The 11,565-nt window shown below is 32.1% G+C and overlaps 1 protein-coding gene across 2 annotated transcripts in view; it reads right to left on the bottom strand.

Moving 5' to 3' along the window:
* The window catches only part of LOC106464302 (eukaryotic translation initiation factor 4 gamma 3-like), a 92,861-nt gene that overhangs the window by 61,092 nt on the left and 20,204 nt on the right, over nt 1-11,565 (bottom strand). For both annotated transcript variants that reach the window (XR_002611715.1, XM_013924429.2), the window contains exons 4-6: nt 7,134-7,361; nt 5,617-5,817; nt 1,501-1,627 (exon numbers count right to left, since the gene is read on the bottom strand). Coding sequence is in view for 1 of the 2 variants with exons in the window: in XM_013924429.2 (XP_013779883.1) it covers nt 1,501-1,627; nt 5,617-5,817; nt 7,134-7,361 (556 nt within the window). In the remaining variant the exon portion in view is untranslated. The remainder of the gene's footprint in view (nt 1-1,500; nt 1,628-5,616; nt 5,818-7,133; nt 7,362-11,565) is intronic.

Here is an 11,565-nt window from a genome sequence, read left to right as displayed (position 1 = left end):
ACCTAGCAATATTTGAATTATATCTGATAGTTGGGCTAGGCTAGGACCTTGTGGGTGTGATAGAGTGGATTTCATTTCTTGTCTTTTCCATTGTGAGTGTGAGAGAGTGGGTTTCATTTCCTGTCTTTTCCATTGTTGGTGTGAGAGAGTGAATTTCATTTCCTGTCTTTTCCATTGTGAGTGTGAGAGAGTGAATTTCATTTCCTGTCTTTTCCATTGTGGGTGTGAAAGAGTGGATTTCATTTCCTGTCTTTTCCATTGTGGGTGTGAAAGAGTGGATTTCATTTCCTGTCTTTTCCATTGTGGGTGTGAAAGAGTGGATTTCATTTCCTGCCTTTTCCTTTATGAGTGTGAGAGAGTGAATTTCATTTCCTGTCTTTTCCATAGCTCACAACATCCTAACCAGTCATTTGCTGAATCAGCCTACTATTTGGGAACATATTCACCCCTGACATATGGACCCCACAATCCTTAGCTGAGGTAGGACATCTCTAATGCAATAGGAGATTATTACCCCATACTTTTTATTTTAAATTATACTTTTCTACTTTCATGACTTTTATTTTTATTTGTTATTTGCACAATCATGTTTCTATATGGTCTAGAATATAACTTTCACACAGACATAGTAAGTTGGTTAACTTTACCTATCTATACATGTAAATACTTCTTGCTATGTTCAATTGTAAAGCAAAATCTCAAACAATAATACTACCTACTGAGCGATTTGTAAATTAGATTTACTTTCTCTGCATATTGAGTTTCATGCTGTAACTAAAATGATCCGTCTTGTAAGCTTGCACGTGTATCCATACCATATATATTAGAAGAACAAGGTGACAACTACAAGTGACATTTGCATGTTTCACAAAATAAAAAGCAAGCAAACTGCATTTTAGCCTTCACATTAGTAAGACTTTTACAAGATTATTATTGAAAGGGTCGTTTTAGTTGCTTTGCAACAAAAAGTTTGTACTTCAAGTTAAATTCATGATATTTACACGCATCAGGTTTCTAGTGGTAGTTTTCTCCAAGACTGTTTTTTTCCTGAACAAGTTGGTTTAGATCAGCAGTTCCCAACCACTGGTCCACAAATATGGTTGTTTCTTTACAGAAGTGTTCAGTGGAAGGAGTGGAGAAGAGGGGAAAAAATTATAATTATTTCTGAATCCCTAATCTAAACACATCTTTATGGTAAGAGTACAAAAATTTATCACTTGAGACTCATTACACATCATTCTCAAAAGTGATACATTTTCAATGGCATCACATTATCTACTAAATGCGAAACATGCCAATAATTAGTTCTGATACATTCTGTTCTACATTGACTTGATATAGACTAACTGTTACGTGACTTGCTGAACTGAACTTGCAATTTGACATATAATATTTTAAAGTAATGCAGACTGTCATAAGTTGTTTATTCTTTTAACACAAAGGGTACACTTCTATTAAGCTGTATCATTCTTTCCAAAACTTCACTAAATTAAAACTTACATTGACACTGTTGGTGCATCTGTGGGTTGTAAGCATACTGAGGGTTACCAGCTGTCAAAAATACATGCTGATGAGCATTTGGCATGGAATACTGGGGAGCTGCATACTGTTGAGGTCGATGATGATACTTTAGTGAAGAAAAAAAAACCACTTATCACTAAATATGATTAAATCATATAATCATCATAAAGCAAATAGCTAAACATAATTATTCAACATTACAAAAACATTCAACTTAAATAACACTGTGTGCACCTTTAATGCCCACCCCCTTAATACACTACAAGAATAATAAAAGTGATAAATGTTTAAAATTTGATTTTAGTTGTTTAAGCAAAAGGCCACACAATGGACTATTTGTTCTGTATCCACTGCAGGAATCAAACTACATTTTTTATTATAAATATGTTATCCTGTCTCTAGATCATATTCAAGTTTGTCTCTATCACAGTCTTGTTCTACCTCTAAACCCATCCTTGTGTCCATGTCCACTATTGACCTGCAGATAACCTCTACACCTTTTGACATACTTCATACAGTTGGTGCCACACCAGTTTTGAGAAAACCTCTTATTTCAGTATGGCTACCATTTGTCACAATTCTAAAAAAAAGGATTAGTTCCCATTCTGACAAAACACAAGTCATAATAAACTCAAATTTCACGAGGAGATAAAACTTGTAATAATTCAAAATGTTTTGTTTCAAAATTGTATTTGTATTTATTCTTCCTTATGTGAAATGGACATTTTCAAACTGTTAGTACATCACGAGGTTTGTTATTAATGGTTTTGTATTGTTGGCGCAATGATGTGTTTTGTCTGTGCTATTTCCCCTTTCACAAACTATAAATGATTGGTGTCACTCTTAGGAGTCAAATTACTGTAGGAGATTTTTTTTGTATGCAGAATCCAAAGCAAATAAAGTACTTGAGCACAATAATCACGCGTGGAGACCCACTAAGTCAATCCATTACCTTTCCATAGCATGTACATTACTTTCTTAGACTCCTACTTGAAACAGTTGTATAGAACAAAGATAAGTTTTATGTACAAGATACAATGACATACGTACTGTACATATATTTATATTAGTTTAATGCTTTAGAACATATTTTATTGCATCATTTCTTTTAACAAATGAGCCAATGCATGATGTACTGCACCTAACTTTTTCATATGATGAGGCCTATGCTAATATTTTGCATGTGTTATAATAAAATAAACACATTTCAGTATTATATTTACTTCTAATAATGAATAAAGTTGAACAAGTACATATCTAAATGCTGAGGAAACTTGTACAGGATAAATTTAAAACTTAGATCAAATAAAAACATTGTTGGGAGGGCTGAAAAACTAACCATTTTATAACTATTAAATAATACATCTTTACTCAGATTTATTCTGATCATTTCCTGTACATGTTCGTACAGCTGCTTTGTGCACAACTACCAACATCCTTGTCAACTATATGTACAAAAACCATAAAGTCACACTGATAATTGTTCTTAGAGGTTTATATTTACTTGGCTCTGTTGGAGTGTCATGTCCTCCTGGAATGGTGTTTTACTTAGTCAAGGGTTAGGAATGACTGTTGATGAAAGTAATCAATGGTTTGTGAAATAATCACTAGGGTTGTAATATCCTCATGAATTCAGAGATTGTTTATGTCCTGTCCAAGCAGCCAGCCACAGTCAAATAAAGAACTTAACAATGACTGTCAATAAACTATTTTTGTTCAATTTGTTTGAATCTTTTGCCATACTTAGCATTAACCTTTATATAACATTTCCAGTACTTACTGTGTTATAAATACTTAAAGTAACATCAGTAAATCAAAAAACTGAAATATTAGTACAATTTAATATATCTGGTAAAAAAAAATATTTCAGATAGCCCAGAAACATGTGGCTATTCAAGCTAATGGAACTTTTAACAGTAAGGTTCAAAGCTGTTAACCATAATATACTGCTCTGAATTTTATGTAAAGAGATGCACCAGTCCAAGTTGAACAAAACTTTCTGAAACCATACATGGCAGTATTAATTATGGTTTAGGAAATGAAACAAAACAACAAAAGTGATTACTAAAAATCAATTTCATTTAATTGTTATCCTTTGGTCATTTTTTTTCAGTTAATTTCTTTTAACTATTTGGAACTAGTTCAACATCATCATACGACTTTATAAAAATATTCAGGCTGCCATGGAAAATATTTTGGTTTCAGTCACGATTTTTGTTAAAATTCTCCATGTATGTTGGTTTCAGTCATGATGTTTGTTTATATTCTCCATGTATGTTGGTTTCAGTCACGATGTTTTTATATTCTCCATGTATGTTTGTTTCAGTCATGATGTTTTTATATTCTCCATGTATTTGGTTTCAGTCACGACTTTTGTTTATATTCTTCATGTATTTTGGGTTCAGTTACGATTTTTGTTTATATTCTCCATGTATGTTGGTTTCAGTCATGATGTTTTGTTTATATTCTCCATGTATGTTGGTTTCAGTCATGATGTTTTGTTTATATTCTCCATGTATTTTGGTTTCAGTCATGATGTTTTGTTTATATTCTCCATGTATTTTGGTTTCAGTCACGACTTTTGTTTATATTCTCCATGTATTTTGGTTTCAGTCACGACTTTTGTTTATATTTTCCATGTATTTTGGTTTCAGTCACGACTTTTGTTTATATTTTCCATGTATTTTGGTTTCATTCACGATTTTTGTTTATATTCTCCATGTATTTTGGTTTCAGTCACGATTTTTGTTTATATTTGTTACTTGGTTTTTATGATAATATGGAGAATATAAAAAAAATCACGACTCTTGAAACCAAAATACATGGCGAATATAAAAAAAATATCATGACTCTTGAAACCAAAATACATGGAGAAAATCATAACAGTAATGAAGTATAATACACACAAGGATCACGATACTTTAAAGAATGTCAACCCACTAAAGCCATCAAAATCAGTAATGGTATGGATAGAAAACCCTACTCAGTGTTTTTACGAACATGAACATATCAACTGTTTGTATTGCATTGTGACTTAATAAAACCAGGTCAGAATCTTTCAGTGAGAGGTTGAAGAAAAGCAAAGTCTTGAAATTCCCAATACATAAAGTAGCACTAAATTACAGGATAATAGGGATGATAGCAAATGTAACTTAGAAAACAACAAATAACTTAAGACCCACTTTCCCAAAACAATAGTTGACATGTGCTAAATACAGTCTGCAGAGTACAATGGAAGTAATCTGTTTGCTGTTTAGCACAAAGCTGACTACAGCTATTAAAACCAGATGTTTAGCATTACAAGCCCTCAGATTACTGCCGAGTCACAAGTAGGTGGAAGTAATTGAACTGGTTAGTCTGTGTTAATACTCAGGCAGAATCCAGATTTTTAGCATTATAAGCCCTCAGATTACTACCACAGGTGGGTGGAAGTAACAGGAATGAACTGATTGGTCTGTGTTAATGCTCAGGAAGAATCCAGCTTTTTATTATTATAAGCCCTCAGATTACTACCACAGGTGGGTGGAAGTAACAGGAATGAACTGATTGGTCTGTGTTAATGTTCAGGCAGAATCCAGATTTTTAGCATTATAAGCCCTCAGATTACTGTTGAACCACAGGTGGGTGGATGTAATAGAATTGAACTGGTTGGTGTTAACACTACAACAGAAGATGAAGTTCACTGGAAGAAGTAATACAGTATAATCATATTTTAAGAAAAACTGGCAATGTTTTATGCTATACAAGTCTAAAAACATTTATACTTAAGACAAAGGTAATTATTATGTGATGTAAGATACTTTTTTATTATTATTATTATTATTATTATACATCATGAACATTAGAACAATAAACTCTTTAGAACATTACACAGAATTGTTATTCTAAATACATTTGTTCATTACTTAAGGAAAAAACTACAATATGATCAGTGAAAATTAAGGATTACTCATCTTTTGCTGATTCTACAGAGAAGAATACATAAAAAAACAAAAAAAAAACAGTTATGTGCAAGGTGTCAGTAGAACCTTTCCAAGATAGAGAATAAATAATATAAAGCAACATACAAATAAACAATCGTTAATAACTACTTACAGAAACAGCTGGTACTGGACTCTGCATCAGTAGTTGTTGATGAGCCATGGGGGATCCAAAGTTCGGATTTCCAGAATAAATAACTCCCATTTGTGTATGGTTCAGTGCTGGTGGGTTTGTGTTCATCGTAGTCATGTTTTGTCGAGGCATGGTGTGTACAGGAATCGATGCACTCTGCCGTGAGGATGGATGGTAGAATGCCTGGAAAAAATACGTTAAAATATAAAACTATTATTTGTGCAAACTAATTTAACCTGATTGTTCATTTGACAGCTTTCAATTCAAGGTCAGTCTCGGAATGGCTCCAACTGCTCCAGACATTTTATAAATTGGCCAAACTATTACTCCTCAACAAGTTACCTGGTTGCACAATACTAGAAGAACAAAACTTCATTACCATCAAACTTGTCTTCATCATGACCTGGAATTATTAGTTAAGCTATGGCCAGGTGTTTATGGGAATGTCTCAGTTAAAACATCACTAATTCCAGACACCAACAAGGAACCAGCTGCAATGTGAAGTCACCAACACAATATAAAAAACATTTTCAAGGGCTTCCTAATTCATCCAAGTATTGTAACACAAACACCACCATACTAATACCTCATACTTCAAATACTATCCAGTTGTTAACTGTCATGATAATTATATTTTGAATATACAACTTAACATATGACTAAATTTCAAATGCTGTTCTCTCATTAAGTTTTTTAAGGTTAAATACATAAAACAAAAGTCAAGCAAAAATGCAGAAAAAAACATCCAATGTTCAGTTTTTTTTTTTATCAAAATGAAAATTTTGGAAGCCCTGTAGAATACAATTTTGATAGTTATGGGATGTATGTGTTTTAAGAATATATTTATAAATCAGTAAATCATAATGGCTTTCACAACACTACCTCCAAAACCTGCAGAGAAAAGTGTTTATCTTTTTTTTCTCTTTAACTCAAAAACTATGGCAAAACATGTATAGCTAATGCTATGGCTTCTAACAACAACTCACTTTCAAAAAACAAAGTGTTGTAGTTATATGAATAGAAACAAATCCAAAAATTTTATTCCATACATGTTGTTGCCGTCGTCATATATCATCAGAATTAACTAAAATATGCAAAGCACTTTGATTACAAAATATGCAATTATTTAGGGGATCCTATTAAGAAAATAATGCATAATGTGATAAAAGTGGCTTACTGTCAAATTAAAGAAATTGTTTTCAACTTGCGTTAACGGCATAAACGAAAATTTTTTTTAAAAGGATCCAAAGAGATAGAAATATCAAAACAATTGAGTGATATATTCCAATGAGAAGGAAAGAACTATTATACAAAACAGTTCTACTCAAATTTAATACACAATTTATATCTGTTTCAGTAAAAGTAATTTAAAAATAAAAATCTCCATTAGTTAAAGAAACTTAACCATTAAACTTAAAGCATTACATGTTTTAAAATAAATTACTCGACTGATTGTGAAATTGTGCTTTCTGTATAACCTAACAAGAATATTCACTTGCCGTAAATCCAGCTTGAGGTCTTGGAATCTGCTGGCCCTGATGTTGGGGTAATACTCCTGTTCCATTAACAGCTGAAGTGGGCATGCCTGGTTGAGGCAATTGAGGGTGGTATGAAAGTGCTGCAGATGGAACACCCTGCGTGGGTAGAGGTCCAGGCTTACTCATGTCATGAGGGTTACCACTTGAAACGGATGTATGTCCGGGTATGTGCTGTCGGAATGCCTGGTGCTACAGAAAAAAGAATGAAATAGTTAAAGATACTGAGGTGAATTTCTTAAAATAAACACTTCACCTGTTCCTGTGTAATAGTCTCAAAAAAGAAAAAGGTGGTGCCAAATACTCATTTCTTGTAATCTATGAAATTATTTGAAATTTAAAGTACATATAGAATCACTACACCAGACATTTTATTATCAGAAACCATGCAGTTTTCTTCATTACAACTGAGACAAAGATAGCAAGTTGTATAGGAATAGTTTTATGATAAAAATGTCTGTACAAAAACTCATTTAGACCTTAATTTAGCCCTGGACAAAACCTTGGTAAGTATCCAACAAAGAATATTTCTTTCCAGTAAACAAACAGTCTTGTTCTTTGTTTCTTCAATGTACTCTAAACCATAAACCGAGTTCATCTCCTTTGATTTATTTAAAGAACTGAAAAACCTTAACTAAAGTAAGTTCTGTTGTTTAATGATGAAAACAGGTTCGAACCTTGTTAATATAAACAACACTACCAGAAGATGGGTTCGAACCTTGTTAATATAAACACTACCAAGATCTATGCTCACACATGTACTTCTTAAGTCCAAGCGAGTTTCATTCTGTATGGAAGCATTAGCTTTTGCAAGATATATGCATCTCAGTAGAATATATAAATACCCACTACATCTTAGACAATCTGTGGCAAGTAAATTACAAATCTTAAATGCCACCCCCCCCCCCATACCTCTCATTTAAAATCCCTAACAAATTTGAAAGATTGTACAAAAAAAAAGCATACGTAACTTATCACTTTTAACAGACTTATTTAACATTATGAGAAATGTCTAAATGGTTATAACATACCTAAAAATTAATGTAAATATTAAGGTAATACAAGCATTGTTTTATTCATAATCACACAACTTTACCAACTACCATGAGGGATGGACTAGAATGTTACCACTTAAAAATTATTAGATTCTCTTTTGCATATCAAGATTTAACTCAAATAACAGGGTGCTACACAGAATCACTGGATTTCCTCTTATGCATAACCAACTTTCAACTCTGGTAATCAGGTGCTAGAGGCAGCTACTGTTTATATACTAACCCTGATAATGGACCAAAAACTGCCTAGAGAGGTCGCCTGTTTTAACCACTCACACCACTATACAGTAGTGTGTTTCCTTTAAGTCAATCAGTACATACTAAAATGACAACACATAAGGGATGCTTAATGTTGTAATTTGTACTGTTACGATGTCAGTAAAACATGAGCATACCATGAATCACGAGAAGAATTGTGCACTCTGTAGACTACAACACAGAATGACATATGAACTTCAAAAGCAAGAAATAAAAATATTTGTTACTCTTAATTTTGGTTTTATTTACTCTTGAAACAGAACACTTTTGGGGACCCTGAAAAGTACATCCAGTATACTAACCCGGATACGTTTCACAATTAGTTCTTCTTACTAACCTTCACATTTGTCTTGTTGCCCCGTGCTAACTTCTTAGTTTGCACATAATTTTTCAACTGCCCTTACCATCTCTTATTCCAGAAGTTTCCAAAGTTTGAAAGACTTTTCTTTTATATTTATAAGACTTCAATTATATTTCAAAGTTCCACAAAACAAGCCAGATTTTTCTACTGCCCCTTCTTATTTCATATTCCAGATGTTTCTATTCCATAACCATTCTTCCTACTGACCCTCCCCCCCAAATGCCAAAAATTCTCATCCAGTCAGCCGGACTTCTTACTACCCTTCACCTCCTACCTGAATGTTTTTTTGTCACACTAGCACACTCCAGTATTTCAGAACTTGGAATAATACAATATGGTAATAAGCAGTTAAACAACAATTTAATTATTGTTTTTTTTCTAAAAAGCTGTACTGACTGATTGTTGCAGAATAAATTAAATCTAACCAAACATTTCTTTTATATGTTTATTGTTCATAAAGTGAGAAACATAACAAGATGAAAAAAAAAAGAAGAAACGGGAACCTCTTCCACTCAGAAAAGCTCTTCATGAACTTCCTAGAAAAAATTCACAATAATCACCTCAAGCATTAAAAAGCTATATGATAAAATAAGAAACTAATCTTTTAGACTAGCCGATAGAGGATAACTAGTCAAGCATTAGAGAAATTACACATTAAGTAAAAAACTTGCGTATGGCCCAAACAATAATAGCTGTATGTGCCCAATTTAAGCCATATCCATTATCAGTATTTCAGTACACAAACTTCACAAAAGTCAGTAGCCTGTACTGTAGTCCACAATATGCATATAGTATAAAGACTAGTAAAAGTAATGCTCTGAAGCTGATCAAAATAGGTAAACATAAGGTAACAAACTCTACTAATACTTTCAAGCTAAACCTTACATATAAAGAATTCTAAGCTTGTAAAGATCCTTTGATTTTTTTTTCAAATATAAAATAGTAATCAACCTGTGAAATAACATTATCTAAATATTAGTCATTACATCAATGAGATTTTTTACAGAAGTAAAGAATGTCTATTTCAGTATTGCCATATGGCAGCATACAAGTAGTAGTACTCTGCTTATTTCAGCATTTGAAATATTTAAGTATCATTGCAAATACTGAGTGATAACACTCAAATTATGGTTAAATCTTTTAAAGTTAAATCATTCAACTTAATCACAATACTGTCATTTATCATAAGTTTTAACAAAAAACAGAAGCTCAAATGGGTTCAAATTTGGGCTCATGAAATGACAGTTTATGTGCCTGCTTTGTTGAAAGTAGTCTACATTTGTTAAACAAGGTGATGACATGAAATGACAGTTTATGTGCCTGCTTTGTTGAAAGTAGTCTACATTTGTTAAACAAGGTGATGACATGAAATGACAGTTTATGTGCCTGCTTTGTTGAAAGTAGTCTACATTTGTTAAATAATGTGATGACATGAAATGACAGTTTATGTGCCTGCTTTGTTGAAAGTAGTCTACGTTTGTTAAATAAGGTGATGAAAGCAACTCGTGTAATTAAAGATGAAGCCATACTTCTCTGCTCAACCTATATAAGTAGCTTAATTTTTACTACACAATTTCTAGTAGTTACTTACTACTTTCTTTCAATATTGAAAATATAAAAAAATTTATAACAATTTTTATGAACACACCCACTCATATTTAGTTTTTTTTTGTATTTTAGTTTGTATTTTGTAACTCAAAACTGTCAAAATAATAGTTATTTAGGAATATTAATGGAAAGCTGTAATTTTTTGTTAACAAGATAAAACTTTCTTTTATAATATAAAACACCATCAAATAATTAAAAACCTTCATTTTCACATTAACAGACACGCAGTTTCTTAAGATCTAGTGCAAAACTTTCTTCCTCTGTCAAAGTTTTGTTGGTAATTTTAAAGAAATCTTAGGCAACCAGAATGTCAATGAATGAGAATCCTCTAGTGAAAATACCTATTTGTCATGAATAATGAGTTTGCTGACTAACCAAGTTGAAACTGTTATTTTGATGGTTTCAGTTGTTTTTTTTCTAGGTGATTAATACACGATTGAGCCAGTGTTACTTTACATTTCAGATTCTCTTTGCCTTTATTGTTCCATTTACGCTTTAATAATTTCATACTACCATTTGTACAATATAGTATTCTCAGTCAACTTACAAATAAAGGGCAGTTCAGTGACTTGACTACATAAACATATTAGAATTTATAAAACTCTTTCGAGGGATGCAAATTTCAAAATCAATAATGATAATAAGAACAACCTGCTATTAGTCATCACAGCAATGAGATTTTTTACAGAAGTAAATAATGACTATTTCAGTATTGCCATATTTCAACATACAACAAATAGTATTCTGCTTATTTCAGCATTTGAAATTTTTAAATATCATTGCAAATACTAAGTGATGACACTAAATTATGGTCGAACAAGGACAGAGTACCATATTTATTAAAAAACATCCAAAAATGACATAACCTAAACATGAATAATGGCTGGAGACGGCTTGAATGGGTAATGAAGAAAAACTTTAATATAACAGCAAATGTACAATGTTTCGACAGGGTTTTGTCATCATCAGGTACATCATTTGTACCTGATAATGACAAAACCTTAGTTGAAATAGTTGTACATTTGCTGTTATATTAAAAGTTTTTCTTGCTGTACCGTACATACGCCTGTCGTACAGCAGGAGAAATAACAAGTTAAAATAATAAAGTTTTAAC

This window comes from Limulus polyphemus, unplaced genomic scaffold (assembly GCF_000517525.1).
Source record: "Limulus polyphemus unplaced genomic scaffold, Limulus_polyphemus-2.1.2 Scaffold1615, whole genome shotgun sequence".
Taxonomy (NCBI): Eukaryota; Metazoa; Arthropoda; class Merostomata; order Xiphosura; family Limulidae; genus Limulus; species Limulus polyphemus.
Note: the sequence above shows the minus strand (reverse complement) of the source record. Positions and strands in the feature narration are given on the sequence as shown.